The sequence below is a fragment of the Anopheles arabiensis genome, chromosome 3 (genome assembly GCF_016920715.1).
Source record: "Anopheles arabiensis isolate DONGOLA chromosome 3, AaraD3, whole genome shotgun sequence".
Lineage (NCBI taxonomy): Eukaryota > Metazoa > Arthropoda > Insecta > Diptera > Culicidae > Anopheles > Anopheles arabiensis.
Window position 1 is genome coordinate 65,213,569 of NC_053518.1, and position 22,405 is coordinate 65,235,973.

The window sequence follows — 22,405 nt, forward strand, 5'->3', positions numbered from 1 at the left end:
TATACTTAACGCAAAAAAAAATCCCTTATTTCATCATGACAAAATGAAAGCAAATATATTGAAATTGAACTAAACGCCATTGTCCATCGATAATAAGAAGGTTTCGTTTATGCACACAGAAACTCTTGGCGCTTTGGAAACATTTTTCGAGAATTAGAGAACAAATTTCGCTTGGGAAGCCACTTAATGTTTTTGATGTTCCTATTGGAGTCTAAAGATTGGATTTTAACATACATTTAACCACTTTTACTCTGCATTATCATAAGCATTGCCCTGTGTTTTCCCTGTATGTATTTCCACAGGCTGTCAGCATCTGGAATGTGCAATCGCAGCAACCGTAGCGCGCTACCGCAACAAAAGTGAACATGCTCCGTTGGGTGCAAAATTTTCGTTGGCGCTCGCTACGGTCGGGCTTAAAATCGAAGCTTGCAAAATCCCCGTCACAAGGGGATTGTCGCATCGAGAACAACCACTTGCCGAATACATTATCGAGCAGCGTAAGTACGATGCGTGTGTGTGTGTGTGCATTTCCACACTGGCGGGAATAATTCGTCTGACAGGGATTTCTTTTTCTGCTGCTACCTACCTTCCTACAAACAAAGTGTCCCTGTCACGTGCGGCTAGCGAAGGAAGTGGATAGCCCGGCCATCGTGCAGTTTGTGCAGGCGATCCTGCTGCACCACGAACCGCTCGTTCGGTCGCTCCACGTGTGTCGCTCCAGCGCGAGTGAGTCCGGACTGGCCGACTACATACGGGTGCTGCTGCCGGACAGCTTCACGCTGCTGGCGGTCAACCCCGTGCAGCCCGAACGGATCGTAGGCGTTGCGATTGGGCGGCGCAGCTGCCACTGGGACGGCAAGCGGCTGATCGAGAGTGCGGATCGAACGCGCTGTGACCAGCTTCGTAAGCTGCTTTACATCTGGTCCATCGTCGAGGCGGAACCGAACCTGCATCAGCACTTTTGCACCCGCTGTCTGTTTGAGGTGAGTGCGTTTGGTGTGTGTGTGTGTGTGAGCAGGGCTCTGTCAAAAACAGTTTAACCATGCAACAAAACCTGCGTCGACGCATATTTGTGCAGATTGCATTTCTCGCGACGGCCATCGATGCACAGCGCCGGGGCATCGGGTTGCACCTGACGCAGCGTTCGGTTGCGCTGGCCCGGGACTTGGGATTCCACTTCGTGCGGATGAACTGCACCTGCGAGTACAGGTGAGTCGGGAAGGGTCGGATGAAAGGTTGCAGCAACAAAAACCATCAACCTCCCTACGTTTATTTTTTGTTTTGCTCTTGCCACCCACACAGCTCGCGGGTGGCCACGAAAGCCGGCCTCGAGTGTCACTGGACGGTGCCGTACCATCATCTCGTCGACAGCACGGAGCAGCCGGTCGCGCTGCCTGACCCGCCCCACACGCATATCAAAGTGCACGCGATGGCCCTGTTTCCCGACGCTGTCCATTAAATCCTCATGCAGGTAATTAATGGCATAATTGCATTTTTGCTTTCACCATTCTGCCAACATTGCGCACGTGTTCGGCAAGGCCTACTACCTCCAACCCCCCGTTGTTTTATATCACTGGATAGGGGAGTGTACTGTAAAAGCCATTGATAATAAAACAACATGGCATTTCCGGGCGACGTAATACATTTATTTATGAACATGCAATTGTAAGGAAGAAATGGGGCAGAAACGGGCGATGGATGGGGGGAATAGTCAATTTATGTGGCACTCATGGTGCACTCGTTTTTTACCCCCGTGCATTGTCGCTCTCTCTCTTTCTCTCTCTTTGACGTAACTCTTCTGGTGCTAATTTAGTCCGAGCGTGGGACGATGAGGAGTGGACGGCAGTGGTTAAATTTTTATAGCTAATTATTTATTACACACCGCATTGTAATCGAGAGTGCATCAGTGAGCGCTGATTTAGTCGATAGCCATTATCGATGCGTTGCACACTGCACCTGTCCTGCAGTGGGTCGTTAACCACCCCCTCTATTCAGCACTCTCTGCCTCGCTTCCGGCCAGTAATTATCGATACAATACGTTTTATTTACATTTCCTGTTGCGTTTTCAATAGAGCCATGCTTGGGGCGGCTACATCCATCCCGGGGTACGGTTGCGTTCTTTGTGGGTAAGAATAAAAAAATAGAGTAGAATTTCCACTTATCGATAGAGTTACATAGCCCATCAACCTTCACAGGACCAGATGGTTGGTTGGTACATTGTTCTACTTCATAACGATACACTGTTTCGCGTTTGAAGGCAAATGTCTGCTGCTTTCGCTGACAGGGTTCTGCTTGCCGAGTGTTCTGGCCGGAGAAATCGATCCATGTCCATGTTTAATTCAACGCAAGCAAAAGAGGAAACATTTATGCACTCAGCCTGTCTGTCTGCCATTGTCTCTCCTTTTCCCTCTTGTCTCTTGCTCTGCGACTGGATAATGTTTTTCCCTGTGAAATGTGTGCCGCAAATGAGTTCGAAGAATTGATGGTACACCGGTGACCATCAATGCCAAGTGGACCATGGAAATGAGCGTAACCGCGACTGGTGACGGGGCACTACTAGCAAATAAATTCCGGCTGGATTATGAAGATAACTCTCCGAGTTGTTTTCCGTTGACATTTCCACTAAATTGATGCTGATGGGCGTGATTAATTGCTGCACTTCTAGTGCAATTATGTGCCGGAATTGGGCCCGGCGGCTAATCGGCGCAAATGGATTAGAATAACGGCTCATTTAGTGGTCGTGTCCATCGGTGGGATGGTTGGAGTTGTGGGTGCACTACTTTTTTTTTTATAAACTATTGAAGCTTTCGAAAGCGGTTTGTGCGGTTTTGAATCACAATACTTTGGAAGTGAGCAATACAATTTGTGATGAAATTATTGAATTAGTGCTTTGAAATTGACACACGTTAAGCACAAACCTCGTCGGCTTCAACCTTTTGTTTCAGTTGGGAGAGCCAACAATTATACAACATGTTAGTGTGCATTGTTTTCCGAGACAGTTTCCAATGAAAACAGGGTTTATCACTGCTTGCGAGATGATTTTTTAACAGCTGACATATATTTGGAACAGCTGTGCAGTTGAAAAAGTCATCACCTGAGTGGTGAATAATGTTATAATTACGTTACGGCTTATTTGTAATCGAGTTTGTATATCTACAGGTGCTTGAAGAACAACAAACAAGGATTGTTGAGTGTATACGCTGAGTGTATGCACACTGGAAGATTAAGAAAAAAAGGAACAGTAGAGCAAAAAGTAGAAGAAGAAATGAATGGATGAGGAAAAGTAAAAAATGAAGGCAATTTAGAAACACTATCTCTACTTTTATAACATGTTTTCATGTCATTGCCTAAATTTAGGCGTCAGCTCCTTTTTCCCTGGGATATGGTTTATTGAAGCCTGCAGTGACCGATATCCTTTTAGCATGTCACATACACCAACGTTTTCGGTTCACGCCAATAGCGACTAAATACAATTGTTCGCATGATGAAATCATTATCAGATTGGGCATAGTTTATAAAATGAATTCAACTTTTTATAACTTATAACTATAACCGCTTCCCTTTTGACCAGAAAATAATGTGCTTGGAATAGGTTGGGTTTGATATACTGTTTTGGGGTTAATGTACTTCAGTATTCCCACCAAACACTTTTCTCTGACTATCAAAACTGGTTAAAATATGTGGTTGTTTAATTGACGTAAAAAATCGATTTTGGTATAAATTTTCAAATAATGATTACTCATTGAATAAAACGAGTTATGGGTCAAACGACACATCATTTTAAAGCTTTTAGACTTAATGTGTCAATATGTGTAGAATCAGCTAGAAAACATAGGCAAGCCTGCACCTCCATAAGGCTGTGAAAATTAAACTTGGACGGGCTAAAATTAACATTGACTCCTAGAGCGTACTTGGCCTGGTCCACAGTAAATTTCGTGAGCGACAAAATATACAGTAGTGATGGGCGGGTTGACCCGAACCTATCGGGTCGGAGCTACCCAAACGCTACCCGGAGTCGTTCGGGTTGACCCGACAGATAGAAGTAGGTTCAGTAGGTTCAACGACTCCGGTAGGTGCAGGAAAGCATAAGCGACTCCGACCAGTTGGTACTGCGAGTTCGGGTCGGGTCGGGTCAGTCGGGTCGACTCGAATGGTGAATCGTATGTCACACCACTAATATACAGCACACATTGTAAAATGACTTGTTAACCCCTGTATTAACAAAACTGAATATGTTTTTTATCTTTTTGGTGAATTGTTGATTTCTATTTCATCCACTACACCACATTACACCAAGGATATAATCTATATTTTTGCATAGCCTCCAACAAATAGATTAATGTGACATTCTTCACCATATGTACATCTTTGATTGTGTAGAAACAAGAAAACATGGATACAAAATTATTCGGCCCTTCTAAAAAATTTAATAATCCTCATGCATTACTCCAGATATGCGCTAACTTAGAGGCTTTCTAAACAGCTATTAAAACCCTGTATTAAAATAACTGCCAAAGTTCCTGCCACGGACCGACTAAAAAGTCTTCGTGAGCCGTATTGCTGACATGTCTGCTCTAGTGCAATCTAATGATTCTTATAAATAGCACAGAAAGGAGCAATGTTATATCTTGCTGTTGATACTGTAAACATTTTCCAGAAATTGAATGAAACATTCAACACTGTCATCCCTAAACCATCCCTAATGGGTTGGAAGGGCAATGTTTTCCTACCTTGTGACCCACACATCATGCATGCACCGAACTACTACGAACCAGCACGCAAGCACAAAACGAGCGCAAACAACCCCGTACGATAGAAGTTGTAAAACAATGCTTGCGCTAGCGACTTATCCTGACGTATTGGTAATGTCGCAAATCATATCGTATGATTTTTTAATGAACTGCTACCGGCGGTGGCATTTGAATGTACCGGGGACGGTACTTTCATTCGCTCGCTGCAACCCGTTCCCTTACAAAACAAAGCCTGGAAAAGGGAAGATTCGCTTTCTCCTTTTCGAAGACGCTTCCCGATTCCAGGCTGACATTGTTTGAAGAAATTGTCCTCGGGAGGATCCTTTCCGGTGTCATCCTTTTGTAGCTGTGTTTTTTAACCCCATTCTTCGAATGTTTAATGGAGGCGTAATACAGTAGCAGTAAAAACGAAGGGATGTGGGTAGGTGGAAGAAAAAGTGGCGATATCTTTCCTAACAGATCCATCCCTTGAGAATGAGGAACAGTGTGCTTTTTTGTGTTCGTTCGTTCCTCCTTTCTGTTATGCTTTTCACTGTGCTGCACTCTCGCAGGCACATGTCGTGTGGTGTGCAATTTCGCTATGAATTTTTCAGCACCATCGTTTCCTAACGATTTGCAAATATGTGACACATTCGAACTCCCGGAGGCCATCCGACGGTGGCGGGTTCGAGTGTGGCTATGCAAAGTGACGCTCAATGACGCATTTGTACTGCATTGTTGCATCGGCTTGGGAAGGAGCCCGTGCACTCTCGGTGTGTGGCGATGATGACGACCCGGTGAGCCCCCCTTTGATTGTATGCGGATTTCGAACATTCGCTTCGCTTTCGTTCTGAACTATTTTGATTTTAGATGAAGCGTTGAAACAACCAGCTTGATATCTTTCTTACGCCATTCTTCTAGCATACAGGGATGCATATTTATGAAGCGAATCCGATGCACAACTGCACAACATCATTATCATCATCCTGGTCGGCATCCCGAGCGAGCGAGTGTGTTTGTCTACCGATAATGGGACACCCATAAAGGACAGCAGCAGTGTTCGAAAGTGTTGTGAGTTTGTGGAACTGCACAGTAATGTACTGCTGCCTGGATTTGTGGTGTTATCGTACCGAGTGATTGCTGCTGGTGGGGGGGGGGGGGGGGGGAGTGTGATAACTAACCACCGTTTCGACACGGTTTTTACCCCCATTTTGCCAGCGCGCTAAGGGAAGGCAAGGGAACGGACACGGCACCGTGCGCTGTCAACAGTGCATTTGCATTAACCTCGAAGGATGATAGCGAAACCACCGACAGGCGGCGGCCACCGAAATTGGTCCCGAACGCGGCCAGAGAGTGAGAGACGACTGCTACTGTCGAACATGTCCCTCTCTCTCTCTCTCTTATAACCAACCCTCTTATGGAGTTGTGAGGGACGAGTGGGAGTGTTTGGTGTGTAGCGCCACTTAAATGTAACCGAAAAGTCATGTTCGCCATTATTCTTCGGTGTGCAAAACATTTAATGTTAAATTATGCAAATAAATCTTATCCCCCGCAGTGATAACATAATGGACTCGGGAGTGGCTACCCGTAGTTACGTTTGCTATCCATTTGCCTCCCCATGTCCATCTTTCCCTTTTGTGACCGGTCGGTCAGTTTCGGTCGATAAGGGTTGGTCGAGCTAGGAAGGGATGTAGCGTGAACCGGAAGCGACGAGTACGGTTGAAACCGCACCAAGGCCAGTGCGATAGCCTTACAGCTGGGGCAAATCCATCGACCAACGACACGAAACCGTTCGCTGTGTTGCTGGTTATTCCTGGCTGCTGTTTCGTGCTGTACGGAAAGTGTCAAGCGTACGCGAACCATCAAGCGTGTTGTGCGTTGTGCTGAAGTGGCGCATCCTTGAGCACAAGCAGAGCACCCAGGCAGCGCCTCGTTACGCGTCGTTGCAGCGTGTGGCACTCAATTGTGAACGGGTCGTCGAGTGGTGTTGGAGAAATTGCATTAAAAACTTGTGCTCATCTCGTATGCTGCTGTATCTCGTTCGACAGACGCACGGTGCTTCTATCGGTGAGAATCTTCTGCGCGCTTGCGATGGCCCTCTGGTCGATTCGCGGCAAACAGTGTTGGGAAATGTTAAATGATACTCCTTTGCCTTTGCTGCAAGGTCGTTGTAGCTCGTTCAGCTGCACACAGTTGTCCCGGTGTAGTGCCTCGGAATGCTAATAAGCCAATGATGTATCTTCACTGTCGTTCTCCGGCACATTGCTGTCGCCTTTGATAAGCGCGCACTCCTTTCCAGCACGCTGCCGACTGGAGGCTCGAACGTATACAGCTAATCTTATGCAACTTTTAATGACAATTGTGTATAACTTTCCATTCATTCCAACATGGCTGGGATGGAATAGATGATGGGTGGAGTGGACTTTCGTGGAATTCAAAACGAAGAACAAAACGGAAACACGATGCCATGTCAAGGCTGGAAGTACACGATGGTGAATGGATGTATGGGCGGGTGAGAGGTTTGTCATTTTGTTGGACCACTTATGGTTGCTAATGCGATTGAATCAAACCGTTTGCATGTGTTATTGTGTGTTCTCTATTTGATGTCATTTGTGTTTTTTAGCGTTGATGTCCGTTAAGTTAAGGTACAAATGAATCGTATGGTATAGTAAAATTTGGACGGAAGAAACTAATATCGGAGAGATTATTCGATAATGTTAATGGTGGAAACTGTTTTAAGGTTCCAACAAACTGTCAGCTAAGGCGATATTTTTGTGTGTGTTCATAAGCATAAAAAAGGAGAAAACCGCGCAAAATAGGTTAATTGCAAAAAAACACCCAAGAGCGAAGATTATCGAGAATAAAGATAAAAAACTATTATTTTTGGTGCACCTTCAGTGCTTTATTCTACCTAACCAATTCATTTTGTTCCCTTATTTTTTTGTTAGAGTGCCAGTTTCTAACAGTAAAAGATGACTTTTATTTATCAAACACTCATACTAAAGTTACTCATATTAAGTTTGCGAATACAAACAGGGATATTTATATCTAGGTCCATTTCGTCAATCTTCTTCAATTTTTGAAATTTGAAAGTAAAACCAAATGAAAGCTTCTAAAAAAAATTTAATAGAAGAGACTCTTTATGCTTTGAATTAACTCTTATTCAGGACTTACTGTAGTAGCAGCGGCTTACAATCATTCATGAAAACAGCATCTACCGGCAAACAAGGTAGGGTAAGAGTACCAAATATAGCTATAATATGTCACCAATATACCGAAAATAAAAATATATACTGTAAAAATAAGTATTGGGTTATAATTTCAAACTACTTTATGTTTTTATGTAGCCTACAATGTGTAGAACACGAGGGTATTTTTTATTTTCACTTAGTGTTTATCAAAATACTAGAAAATTTCAATTCAAAATTGCATCTCAAGGTATCAATTATGGCTATAGTGTTCCTAGCAATTCGCGATAGATGGACCTATTGTGGTTGTATGCTAAAACTCGTGGATATTTACACCAAAAATTACTTTGTGACATTGTTTCAACATCAAATCAAGAAATAATAAGTTCACTGCTCCAATATAAGTATGTAACCACCATTAAATACGTAAAATTACCATTTTAAATTATCCGTTTTTTATCACTGGCTGTATTGATATCCACGCTCAATTACTCGCACAATTGATGAGGCTAATCCTAAAAAAAAAATACTTTCGTACACCTTTCTGATGATACCGTGCTTGGACACATCCTTCATATCACCTGGAAGCTATACGGAACCCAACTACCGTTTCAGCGCGATACGAAGATGAGCACAAATCAGGGTGGTCTGTTTGAATTTGTTTAAATGAAGAATCGTAGCCATAGTTCAACTATCTTCTGACCAAGATACTTCTGGCCAAGATTAGCACTAACTATCGATCAGGGAAAAACAAGAGCGCATTTGGCAATAACACTTTACAAATAAATGATGTTTAAAACACATATTAACACTTTGTATTGCGAAAATAACAACGAGAAACTCCGATTTGATCACTTGTAAACTACGCGCTACGACTAAAACGACAGTTGTCAACAAACCATCCATAGCATACTGCGATATTTGGTACACCGAAGGTTCTTCTTCTTCTTTGGCTCAACAACCGATGTCGGTCAAGGCCTGCCTGTACCCACTTGTGGGTTTGGCTTTCAGTAACTAATTGATTCTCCCCCATAGCAGGATAGTCAGTCCTACGTATGGCGGCGCGATCTATTTGGGGATTGAACCCATGACGGGCATGTTGTTAAGTCGTACGAGTTGACGACTGTACTGTACGTAAAATTGATGAAAAAAAAAATAAAAAATTGATAAAATTGTACGAGACCGGCTACCGGACACCGAAGGTTAGTTGTACCAATTATGAACGTACAGAAAAAAGGCATATTTTCTTATAATATATAAAGTTGATAGATTTTGATGTGTAGTCGTTAAATAACTAATATTTTGCACCAAAATGATGATTTTGAGATAAAATTATGGTTCGGTGCTTGAAAATCGCTAATATCGTACAGTGCTGCTCTTAGCAAAATGGTAAGAGATACAAAAAATCTGGGCAAAACATTTTAAAATGGTGATATTTAACAAACGGAAATGACCAACATGAAACTAATGAAACACAAATGTGTTAAAATGTCCATAATTAAAATGAAAAATCCTTCCGTGGTTTTAGAATGCAAATATACTGTTTTAGAGCGAAAATAGAGTTTGTTATAAGCCATAAATTGGTGCTATAGCCACAATTGGTACACTTACCCTATATAATACACCGTTGCTTACGTTGTTTATTGCGATCCTTGCAAGGCTTGAACCTATGCTTGGCATGTTATTCTTTCCCCGTGCTATTGATTGAACCATACGACCAGTTGGCTTCCTGTTCGTTAAATATGATATTTAATAGCTTCATTCTTATGATAACATGATTGATATGGTTGAAGGTGCTTAGACGTTTGCTTATTTTCTGTACATGACAATTTTTTTACATTGAATCAACAAATTTTACCCTTCTAAAAAACGTTTTTAAATCAATTTTTGGCATTCCTGCGCATGGGAGAACATTCATGCGCATGGAGAACAGTTTAAAGGGTTTTAGTGATTTTCATACGGTAAAAACTTGTTTGGATGTGTATCCGTTCATCAAAGTACCATTTTCGAAACCACACCAGAATCGTGTCATGGAAACTCAAAAACGTTTGTGAATATTTTTTTTACGAGGGGAGGGGAAAGATTCACCATCAAACAATCGTTCCGTGGTATAACCTAATACCTAATATCATTTTAATTACATCATTGTATGTTAGTATCAATCGTACACACCCTACTTACTAACCATATCAATGTCAATCTGCAAAATATTTCCAGAATCTGGTTGCATAGGAATAAAAAAAAATTCCCTTGCAAATTCGTGATACGGCACGGGGCGGCACCGCAGTATTTGCCGCTCATCAGATATCTCGCCACGCGATCTCAATACATACAGAAAACTGGCGCGCGCGCGTTTGGCGTGTAAAATGTGCAAAGTTTAAAATTTTCCACATTAACACTTCACCGCTGACGGTTTTCGGATCAGATTTCTTCCACTCTTGAGCACGGTGTCACATGAAAATCCTTTCTGCTCTTGTCGCTCCGTTCACCGCCGCTACCCTGTTCATGGAGGGCCCAGTAAGTGGCTAACGAGCCCTGAGTGCTGTGTGTAAATAATTAATTGTACACGTAATACCCGATAGGGGTTTGTGCGATAAAAATCGATTGCTAGACGACAAATGTCAACGGGCCGGGGCTTACATAGCTGTAAGGATTGTGTTTCAAGCAGCCTAGTGTTAATCAGATCAAACAAACTTTGAGTGGTAGGACTGGTAGAAAGGTTCAATCGGGATAGGAATGTTCCGTTAACTAGAGTGTACCGTGCCGAGTGTGCAATCGGTGGGGCTGAGGATGCCCGGCGAGAGTACAAGCAATTAATTTGTTGCACAGCCACGGCACTCGAACGCTGCGCGGTCGTTGCGGCGGACCGCGATGAGTTTCTAATTGCTTTTAGATGAACCTTTTGCGATCAACACGGCGAAGGGCATGGGTGGGTTGATGAGAGGTTGAGGTGTTTTCTGTCGCTACCATGCATCCGGCAGATCGAGACTAATCGAGTATATGTGTGTGGGTGTGTTTTTTAGGGTGGATAGTAATTAATTGCAATCGAAAATGAATAAGAGGTAAGAATGTGCTTCAGTTACCAGTTCAGGTTCGTGGTTCGTCCGTTTGTGGATTGGTTTTTTGGGTGCCAATGGAACCACAACGATCAAGTGTAATTTAATTCAAGGTTCAAATGCCACATTTAAGGATCAAGGGTTACCTCTTCATTCGCGTATTACTGCCGATTGGTTTCTGATGCAGCTTGAAAGCGTTTTAAAATGAAGGCTTAAAGTAGTTCAAGGAAGGATAGCTAAAACATGTTTTCTGCATACATTCAGGCGCTTATTAGAGCCTTCGTTAAAGAAATCTTATATGGTAATTGTTTTGCCAATTAGGGCACACTTAGAGGAATTGGTTGGATGTTTTTTCTGCTAATCGCGAGAAATAACTCGTCTATAAAACAAAACTTAACAGAGCTCCTTTTTTTGAATAAAAATAATGGCGGAAGACATGCTGCACATTTCAGGAACAATGCTAGCTTTAGTAAATGTTCTATACATATTTTGAAATAAAACAATTTACACGCATTGTGCAGTGATTGTAAAGTGTACAAAAATTTACAAATTACCCCATTTAAACCGGTTAACGTAATTTAAACCAACAATCTTCGATGAACAGAAAAGAACGAGGAAAGGTTTCTTGTTTCATTAGCCTTCGGTGCCGGTTCATGCTTTGCTAACCTTTCGTGGAATCTTAAACCCAGCAACACGATTTAAAACTTTCCAAAATTGATTCATACAAAATTAGCGACCTTCCCGAAAATCTTCCCACACGTAAAGCTCTGCCACCCAACAACTTTGTGTCCACTTTTGAACCTTTTTACCTCCCGCGTTCTATTGTATTGACTTTTAACTTTCCTAATCACGAACCACTTTCCCCACAACACGCTGCCTTTCACAACCGTTCTTAGCCGTGCGCCGCGTATAAACATTAATTGCTGTCGTGTTTTTTTACATTTGCTGCACGGAGCTCAGAGCTACCTCCTCCACCCCTCCCGCCCCAGGGCAAGTGCCGTAAATCTTTTGACAACCGGCTAACAACAAGGTAGCTAACGAATCACAGCCCGTGTGAAAGGAAAAGAGGAAACAAATAAGAAGGCAAAAAAATGAAACGCACCTACAATGTAAAGGGAAAATGGGCTCGCAGTAAAAAGTTTCCAGATTGCTGGTTTTGCTCGGCTGTCGAGAACGAAAAAAAGGCAAAAAAAAACAGTACAAACGCCTCAAGTGGCAGGGCTTTTCGTTTTGCGAAACACAAAACGGAGAGGCGCCCATTTTAGGCTGAGCTTTTTAAATGCGACTCTGTGTGTGTGTGTGTAGAAAAAAAATGAAAAAAAAAACAAGTTGGCAAGAAAACAAAGGACCACGGCGGGATGGGAAGGTGCAAAAGTTAAAAAGGACACAGCACAGCCGCAGCACCAGCAGCAGCGCTTAAGCGCATTTCCCGGCTTCCGATTGCTTGATTGAAACGGTCGCCTGATGAGCGGAAAAGCGGAAGCAGCGACCGGTAGGCAATGGAAATAGAGGACACAAAACAAAACTAAAAAGGGATGCTGACACAGGGAACGGTATGAAAGGGAAATAACAGAAAAGCGAGAAAGGAAAGGGAGTGTCGCTAACGAGAGATGAAAGCAATGCCTTTTAATTGTTTGAATTACTTCGTTTTGGCCGGTGCTGTAGTGGTGGAGCTTTGTTGCTGTATGTATGTATATATGTGTGTGTGTGTGTACGAGTTGGTGTTGTGTGGTGGCATTCCCGTTTGATGTTGCTGCGTGTTTCCTTTGCGCCATTCAACCCCTCGCTTTCCTGGTTGCCTGCTGTAATGGGCAAATGGGGAAATGCAATTGCAGCTCAGTGACCGTAAGGGAAGTAACCGGGCAAGCGCGCTAAATACAATTTTGTGGTTGCAGGCGAGAAATTACAGCACAGCCGGAAATGGTGTACAAATGTGTGTGTGAGTGTGCACGTTTTGGTTTTTTTATTATACATTTTTCTGTAATTATTTGATGCCGTTTGTGGAGTTTCGTCGCTTTCCCTCACCAACCAGCCGGTGCTGCCGGGATCGTTAATGTATGTACAGTTGTGTTCACGCTGTTTGCCTGCAACGATTTTTAGGTGAATAAGAATTAACAATAATTAAATATTACTAATGGGACTGTAAACAAAACGAGTTTTTTTTTTAAATTTAACTGATTGAAAAGCAATTTGGTACTTAAAAACGTATGTTATGAAACATTTTGTTATCTTGATTGTAGTCGTTGTTATTTTTATGTTAAGCATTGGGCGTATTCTATGATGCTAAATAATTAATACGATTTAAATGAAATGCAATAAAGAGTAGAAGATTCATTTCAAGAGCACCAAATAATGCTTACTAATATTTTCAAGAATGTACATATTTGTAAAATACATTGGTTTGTGTAATTGGTGGTTCACGGTGGTCCGATTCAGTATCTGTTGAATAATAGATCAATAATACATTTTGAACCCGTTAAGTTTGATGAATCATACTTATTACATAATCGTTTGAAACACGTTAAACTCTTGTTTTTGCTGACAATAAGGCAATTTGTAGTAATATCTATAATAACGCCAGCTTAAAGCTAAATATTTCTTTATTTATATATTTATTTATTTATTGAAGATAATTGCGTGGCGCGCGCAGGGGCCTTTGCAATATTAAAAATAAAATTAAACTTAAGATAACCTTACTTGCTATATATTTGAATACAGACATGAACATTTAAACGTGGTAACGGTAATATTGAAGTCAAAAAAGCAGTAGCAAACTTATTGAAAGCTTTACACATTGAGATAATTGGATCATGAGCTCCTCTGTAAGTACGGGCCCGGTCTATTTTGATCAGAAAATTCCGAGGACGTAGTGCGTGGTCAGGAGCGTACAAATTGATCTTAAGAAGAAGCTTGGGAGCATCAATTTCGCCTTTTATTAACTTTGCTACAAAAACTGCTTGTGCTACCTCCCAACGTCTCTCTAAGGACTGCAAACCGAAAAGCAGCCGTCTAGTTTGATATGTTAGAGGCTGGTTCATGTTCCACCTTAAGGTTTAACAGCTACAGAAAAATGAAATGTTAAGCTTATTTGAAGTGCTTCTGTGGAGCAGTTTAACATAATTTTGGTCAGTAAATGTTAAATTGTGAATAAAAAACGAATAGTTTTGGATCCGAAATAGTCCGTTCGATTAGTTTTGTTGTTTTATGCCGTTCATTTCTATCTTAAATTTCAACTTCTGCAACATTTTTAGGCGCCACTGTTTTTTTTTGTGGTTGTGTAAGTGCGCAATACCGGCTGCTAAAGAGCAAGCGCGGCGACAAATGAGCAAATATGGAAACAGAAATTAAAAAATAAATAATAGGTACACCACACCACAAGTGGTGCAACTAACTAGGAGGCGGAAACGGCGATTCTTTTTTTCTTCTTTCTTTCTTTGCCGGGGAAGTGGTTGCAATCGTAGCGAGAAAGAACGCGAACAGGAATTGGATGTAATTTACTACCAACTGGATTAGTTGACAATCTGTCCACCCGGTCGTGCCCGCTCGAAGCCCTCCGCTACGTTTGTTTGCTTCCTTGTTACGGAGGGCGGATTTACGATGGTGAAATGTGTGTGTGTGTGTCTGAGCTTCAGCCGTACCTGCTCAAGGGCACTTTACCACCAACCTCCCCGTTTAAGTACGTACCAAGTTTGAAGCACAGTTTGTCCCAGTTTCAACGGGAACGGGCCCGCAGTACCGTTTCAGTACCGGTCGCACCAGTCGAATCAGCAATTCGAAATGATGAAAGGGTTTTAGCGTACTTAAAGGGCCGGTGAGGGTGAAGAGAAAGGCGCAGTTGTTTAATCGATTGAAATCATAAATCGTTAAATACGAAGCAATCGAAAGTAGCGAAAGCACTCGAGCACACCGAGGGAGCTTTGCTGCTCTGCAAAGCGGGAAACACCCCTCTGAGCCACCGCACCAGCGATAAAACACCAGCGGGAAGAGGTTATGCGTTTTGGCAGGGCGCCAACAAGCCGAACGAGGCCATCCGCTTGTCTTGTTTTTCGGCAAGGGGACGAACAAGACGACCGAGACAGAAATTGAATAAAATGAAAACGTTTATAGCAACATTAAACATAAAATTAGATTGTTATTGAGCGGGTAACAACTACGCCTTCGGGACCGGCGGCTCCACGGGGGGTGCGTTTGGTGTCGGTTTTGGATCGTTCGACTCTCCTGTGCTATCCCTTTTTCGATGTGTGTGTGTTTGTTTCTGAGTCTTGAGTTTCCTGGGATGAGGCCCAGCTCGATTCGATTGCTGCAATCGGAAAGATTTCAGATCCGGTTACTCCTCGACTGGCTCGACTACTTCGGAAGGGTTTTTTTGGTGTTTTGCAAAGTTTTGCGGTGGTGAGCAGGCGAGTTTTGTTGCCTTTTTTTGGAGAAGCGAAGTGAAGAAGACACCTTAGATAACTGAGTTTCAACCGAGTTCTATCCGCCTTCAACACACTCAAGCACTGTCGGCAACGGACTGAGAGTGTACGGCAATCGGTAAGGTATCCGGTTCGGCCCGCTGCAATAAACCAGCACTGAGACCAAAGTATGAAAGAATCGTTGAAACCGGGGACCGAGCCCAAAAATTAACTGACAACAATGGCCGACGACGTGGCAGTGAATATGCGCGGGGGCGCTGTTCATAACCATACACTTTTATGGGAGTTCGTTTGATTGTGGCCACGGTAGCGACGAGAACGACAACATCGACGACGCTGGTGATGATGATGCTGATGATGATGATGGTGGTGATACTGCTGCTACTGCTGCTGCTGACAAACGAGGACGACGGCGACTACGATGAACCGATGGCACAGCGAACAAGGACCAAAATTGAACTAAATTGAAAAAGTTCCCACCGATGAAAGCTGGCCTGATGTGGTCTAGCGTATGTGTGTGTGTGTTTGCATCTCTTTTTTGGTTAACTTTTCAGTTATCTTTCCAGGCAGGCAGTTACACAAATTTTGCACACAGCATATTGGCATGGGTGATGTGAAAGAGTTTTGTGTAATACGAGTAGCAAAGAGGAACGCAGCGAGCAAAAAAAACAGGGGAACCCTGAAACAAGTAGTTAAAGCTCACGGGGGGAAATATTTTTGATGCAGTTCCCAGGGCGATGGAAAGTTGTGTGCCGAGAAATAGGGTAAATTTCATCCGAGTGTGGGCCTTCGCTGCTGCTGCTTCTGCCGCTGGTGGCGAATGGAATGTTTATGTGTTTAATTTATCAGTTGGTGCCGAGCGAACGATCACTTGTACCTTGCGTTACTTTTAACGACTAGTGCGGGAGTCATTTGGCTGCCGGTAGGAATGAAACGGTAAAAAGAGACATGCGTTGCGTTGATATCAATGTGGACAGAGGCGAGGCAAATTTTGCGTTATTGAATCGTGTACCAGTGCAATTAAGGCAGGATTTTACGTGTTGGATTTGTATGTGCAGTGTAGCTGTTAAAAAGCACATTTAGAATCTTCAACATCATTTAACTGGAAATTTTATTCAAATGGCAATATTAGAAAACTTCATTGAATACTGTGGGAGAATGAGAACTAAACTAATAGCTTTTCCAGCAAAGTTGTTGTATTGCCGGACATTAAGACACTCTAAAGAATAGGGTTTTCTGAAGCTTTGACAAGCGATTTCTGCCATATCTTTGGATCATATCATCCCTTGGGTGAAATTCAAGAATACGATAAACCATTTTTAGTTTTAGATATGATGATTTCCATACCTGTACTAGGATTTTTAGGAAACCAACATAAGCTCCTTACGATAGTTGGAAGAAGTACAATTCTTTTCAGCTTATTTGAAACAACTTATATGCCTTTTTGGAGGTGTTGAATGCTTAAATGAGGCTATTGCGATTAAAAGCAACACAAATATCGACGTATTAACGTATTAAGACGAACCTAAATATAAAAAAAATACATATAATGCCAGTGCTGCAAAATGTCATGAGTATCACGAGATTTTCACCAACGAAAACAATGAACATATCCGTGGTAGCTTGATGCTCATTGCTGATAGTCAATAAAAGTGCGCAATGACATGCTGAACACGACATGTGAATTCTTGAAAAAATCTTGCAAAATTGATCACAGCAGAAAAAAAGTCGTGATATAGTGACTGACCAAGCGATGGTCGCAAACATGTCATGAGCATGTATTAGTCACACCAATCGTTCTGAGTATCACCTCTGATTGTCACAATTGAGTACGTGACGCTGATATAGATTTTGTTTCAGTCAGATTTTTTTATGACATTGATAGTGACATTTTGCAGCACTGTTTACTGCAGTCTTGAAACAACGCTATTTTTAACATTTTAATTGGGAAATATCTCCAGAGATGACCTACAAATTCGTCAGTATATCAGCAATTATCACAATTTCATTTCCAATTTGCGAGAATACATCTTAGATACATTACAATTGTTTCGAGTTTACTTCAGCCACATCACTTTTCATTCCCATGAACGTATAATAAAACCTTACAAATTCCTTTTTTATGCAATCATTGGCTCTCAAACAGCGATACATTCATTGGAACAGAGGAACAATAAAATCATTTGCCAATGGCAATGTTTCTACATTATCAATGTCAGTTGGCGAGTATTGTTCGTTGTCACTGAGCTACCTTTCTGTAGAAAATAAAAACTGTTCAATCTCTGAGCAAGCTGTCACACAAATGCATTTCACGAGAAAGTATCGCTATTTTTTCGATAAAATAATCGTGATTGCGCTCTGCTTGCATCATCTTTCACAGCAAGTAAATGCCACCGTAGATTTCTGTGGAAAGGACATCGTTCAAATGCAGTTTCAGTTTCTTGCTCAACAGAATCTGAATCAGAAATAAATCAGCTAATGGATAATGGCTCGCTGAAACAAATATATAAAGTAGCAACCTGTCGTTGACTAGATCTCATGTTGTCAAAGACTTACTCCTACAGTATCAAACCACTCTTCACGGAGCATCAAATTTAAGCCCTAAGACATTCAAAACTTTGCCTCTTTCAGTAATCTTTTTCCACCCGGTTTAAAACATGCGAAACCCAGCCCTTAACGGTATCGTTCTCTGTGCCCGAAAGTAGTTCGACATGTAGGCAGCACTTAGCAATTTGTAGTGCGCTTAGTTGCGCTCGGTGTAAAGATCTGTCACTCAATATACGAATAGTGAGACTAGCATTTAACCCCCCCCCCCCGACCATGGAACATGGAAGGAAAACTTTGGAAACTTGGCGCTATAGAATGTACTTGTAGTTGGATCGCTCCCCTTTCTTGAACCCGGGCTAATTGAACGTGAGGCTTCGTACGTGATGCCTCGAGATGCTGATTTGATCCGGCTCCGGTGGAGTATTGACAGTCTGTCACTTGTTCGGGATTCATTAACTGTGACGTGTCTGTGCTACACACACACAGTCTGTTAGAGAAGTTTCGAGAACGTACTTACTGTGTGTGCTCTATGTGTACCAACGCACCTCGTCATCATCAAATTTCAACCCTATCGGGGAGCTGCTTGAACACAGCTACACGCACTTGTCCTGGTCAGGGTTGGTTGTAAGGCTTTTAAACCTTCCCATACTTACGCTCGTACGCACACACACACATACATGTGTGACACACACACGGGAGCTCTGGAGAGGTTTGAAAGGTATAAATTAAATTCCATCCCCGTATCGCACAGTGGCAGGCAGGATCGGAGGATTGGACCTGGTGTGGGATACAATTTCGTTTTCACCACATCTCCCCAGCCCCTGTTTTCTTCCCACTTCGGGGTACAGTGTGAGAGTGTTTTGGAGTTCGTTTTGGTCTAAAAGGGGGCGTTCTGCCAGCCAGCTTTCCAGACAAACATTCGGCAAAAACCCTTGGCCGTGTAGCGACGAGCAAAAAGGAAGGCTTTGGGCAAAGTTTTTGGAAAATATTCTCACACCCTTTATCAGCCTGTTGGTGAGACTCGGGACTGAAGGACTGAAGGGTGGAGGGCGACCCCGTGTTGAGTGGCGAAAGGCAATTAGCAGTGGCGTAGTTTTGCCGTTCTAAGAAAAGTGAGTCGCGTATGAGCCCGTAAGGGGTGAAAGAGTGCACGAGTACCACAGCACAGAGGTGCGTTGCCACGGAAGTTCCGGGTCCTAGCTGTATGCGTTGTTTTCCTCCTGCCCTTGTTGTTGTAGGCAAAGTCGAGAGAGGAGTTAACAAAAAAACACGCTATGAGCACGCTTAAAATAACAACTCCGAACACGCTTCCCGGAGCACTCCCGGCCGAGTGTATCGAGAGCCTAGGGAGCCCAGACGGTGGAAGCTTTTGGTGGGCAGGCCGACACAGGAAAGGGCTTATTAGAACGAGCATCCCAGGATGGAACTGGGAGAAGGATGGGAAAGGCGGGCAAGCGCACGCTTAAACTCACTGAAGCGGTTCGGTGTTTCGGTGGTGGAAGAAAAGTTTATCCTTTTCTTTGGTCTGAATGGGTTGAGCGTGTGTGCAGTTCGTTAGGGAAACGCCCTGGGAAAGGTATCGGGTTTCGGGTGTGTGTGTGTGTGTCTGGCGGCTGAATGTGAATTTTTGGCCAGTATTATGGTGTGTGTGAATCAGCAAATAGAGAGCGAAAGCGAACGCTCTACTCAGTGCCTGTTTTCCTCACGTCCGTTCCGTGGTACAAACTTGGCAAAGCAAAAGCTTTTGCAAAACGGTAACACATACACACACGCATTACCTTTTGACCAGTGCTGTATAGTTCTGGCTGTGTAAAGCTTTCCCAAACAATCTGCGCTCGCTGAAACCATTTGCGCCATTTGCCTCAACCAACTGTTTATGGCGAGCCAATGCCCGTTCCCGGAATGCCGGAAGCAATAAACACTTTTTGCATGATGCGCTTATCCCACGGTAACCCACGCCCAACACCAACGCTAGTAGACGCGTGGCGAAAAGGAGTGTTTTGGATGGTACAACATCCGGGTGTGGGTTTGGCGTGTTGTAATTGACGATGTAAGCAATTTAGATTAGCGTAAGTTTATTAACCAGCGTGAATAGTGTTTTAGCGCGAATTGCTTGTGCTTGTGATGTTGTGATTTATTTTGAATCCAATTTATACCTGATTTGTGAGGAGATTTGTACCGAGATTGACCTTTCCGAGTTGCTGTAATCGTATGATTAACTGGGAACGATTTTGTTTCAATAACCAGTGAGCATTGCCCCTGGGGGAGAGGGGAGTCGAATTGAATTTTATGCAAATCCCAACGATGTTAATGTGAACATTTCCACCGTGTTGCACCTTGAAGTGTTTCTCCTATGCTAATTTGCTAATGGTTGGATTCGTGTATTTTTCTCGGCATCCTGATAAAAAAGGAAAAGTCAAAGGCAACGCAAGAACTAAACGGGAATTACGAGTGCTTAGTCCGAGTTCAACCGCGTTAGCGGAAAAGGGAAGTTAGGGGAGCAGTTGTGTTCTGTTGCGGTTTTTGCGCAACAGCATATTATTCAAAACTTTTCAGTCCGAAACATAAATATCCTCAAGTGCAGAAGGGAGGGGATGAATGGTTTCAGCATTTGCGGACACAATGGATAGAAAGTTGTTGACTTTTGGGGGGTTTTTTCCTTACTTTCTTTCTGAGCGCGTCGTGGCTCGGGTGTCGAAGTTATGAAAGCGAATGCAAAGAACTGGAGAATTGGTCAGAGTGAGAGAGATCTCTCCCTCCCCCTTCCATTTCCCAGGCGGTTTTTTGGGCAAAACAGCTCAGCGAGAATTACGCTGAAATTGTTGAGAAGTTTCCACGGTACACGGGGTTTGGAGATGTTTGATTTTATTTGCTTCTTTCCACCTCACCAAACCTCACCAAGCCACTGGAAATAAGGGGCGGGATGTTTATGGTGCAAGTGTATAATGCGCACCGAAAACAATCTGGAAAACCTGTTCAATCTGTGCTGCTGGAGGTCAAAAACGAAAAGCCAAAAAAAAAACAGTACAATTTGGGTGTGTGTGTATTGCGGTGTGAGCGGTGAGTGTGTTGGAAAAGCACGAACACCGACAACACTTACTGTGTTGTGGTGGTTTTGGGTTTTGGTGAATTTTACGTTTTTGTGCGCACTACGGGAAGGGAAAGGCCGAAAAGGTGAGTGTGAGTGAGATAATTTAGTTTGAAGCAAATCAACCCACCCAAGCGAGAACAATAGAAGCGGTGGTGAAAATTTTCTGCTGTGCTATGCGGGGATAATGGTTGCAAAAGCAGAAGGGAGAGCAAAAGCATGCAAAGCCTGGCAGGACGAGAGTTTAGAAAATCGTGGAAAATAAGAGGATTATATAAATGATGTTTCAATGAATTATTTGTTGGTGGAATACAGTATTCATTGGAAACAGAATCACTTAGTAGTGGCTAGATGTAGTATTTTATGAGCATTGTAACAATGCACAGAAAGTTGGAAAACCACTGATGAGTGCGAAATCATCGAAAATGGTTATTACATTTGTGCTGTGCTGCTGCTCTACATATAAGGACAGTTTTTGGGTTTATGACGCTATATCCTTTTTAAAATAGAATCAAAAATGGCATTTATTTACAAACTGTATCTTTTTAGACACTATTTCAGATATTGTCAATCGTTGCAAAACTGTCATTAAATGCTTTAATTCATTCTGAGAGTTCACCCAAAACTGATTGTATATTTAGACAAATTATTACACTGTTATTAGCATGTGGTTTATCAAACAAAAAATTATATAGGTAAATTTAAAAGAATGGCAGCATTCTAATTATGAGGGGCATCTTGTAACATAGGAGTTGTGGTGTAATTGCTGTGGAGTTGTGGTGGGGGGTTCTGTGGTGTAATCGCTGGTGGCAATATGGCATAATTAGGCTTGGAAGTCCGTGTCCCCAGCATTACACCTATCGCTGTCGTGACTCCGACCTCAAAGGTTAGTCAGCAGGAAAGGTAGTGATTGGATAACGGAAGCGTTACAAGCCGTTAGCACAGATGTTAGAGTTAAAACATCTAGAACAGAGTTAGAACAGATAAGGACACGAAGCCTAGCACACGAAGCGTAGTACACGAAGTATGGTACACGAAGCGTAGTACACGAAGCGTAGGGCCGAGCAAAGCAAGGCGCGTGAGAGCAAAGCAGGTGCGCATAAAAGTAGGAGTTCGATCGGACGATCGCTCTCTTCTAAATTATCCTTCGAATTGCACGGTGCGAGTGCGGGAGAATATAATTGTACGGTGCGGTATTATACGAGTGCGTGAATAAAAGTTGGACAAAACCAACAGAGTAACATTACAAGTAACATAAATTGTATGTTTAATTCATATACTGGTCCTGGGACCTATCATGAAACCATACTGGTCCTGGAACCTAGCATGAATTCATACCGGTCCTGAGACTGAGCATGAAGCCACTACTGGTCCTGATACT

The 22,405-nt window shown here is 42.8% G+C and overlaps 1 protein-coding gene across 2 annotated transcripts; it reads left to right on the forward strand.

Annotated features, from left to right (window-relative positions):
* The first annotated feature begins 322 nt into the window (after nucleotides 1-322).
* LOC120901732 lies at nucleotides 323-3,496 on the forward strand. Of its 2 annotated transcripts, XM_040309890.1 has the most exons (5): nucleotides 323-497; nucleotides 603-983; nucleotides 1,079-1,209; nucleotides 1,303-1,471; nucleotides 3,160-3,496. In XM_040309890.1, exons 1-4 carry the CDS (start codon nucleotides 366-368, stop codon nucleotides 1,457-1,459), a joined length of 801 nt encoding a protein of 266 aa, XP_040165824.1. In that variant the 5' UTR covers nucleotides 323-365; the 3' UTR covers nucleotides 1,460-1,471; nucleotides 3,160-3,496. The 2 variants fall into 2 exon arrangements, with proteins under 2 accessions (XP_040165824.1, XP_040165823.1); XM_040309889.1 differs by lacking the exon at nucleotides 3,160-3,496 and having other exon boundaries at nucleotides 1,303-1,644.
* The last annotated feature ends 18,909 nt before the right edge of the window (nucleotides 3,497-22,405 follow it).

Coding starts and splice junctions, on each gene's coding strand:
- LOC120901732 (XM_040309890.1), top strand. CDS start 366: ATGCTCCGTTGGGTGCAAAATTTTCGTTGGCGCTCGCTACGGTCGGGC. Junction 498..602: donor CGAATACATTATCGAGCAGC/GTAAGTACGATG, acceptor CTACAAACAAAG/TGTCCCTGTCACGTGCGGCT. Junction 984..1,078: donor GCACCCGCTGTCTGTTTGAG/GTGAGTGCGTTT, acceptor ATATTTGTGCAG/ATTGCATTTCTCGCGACGGC.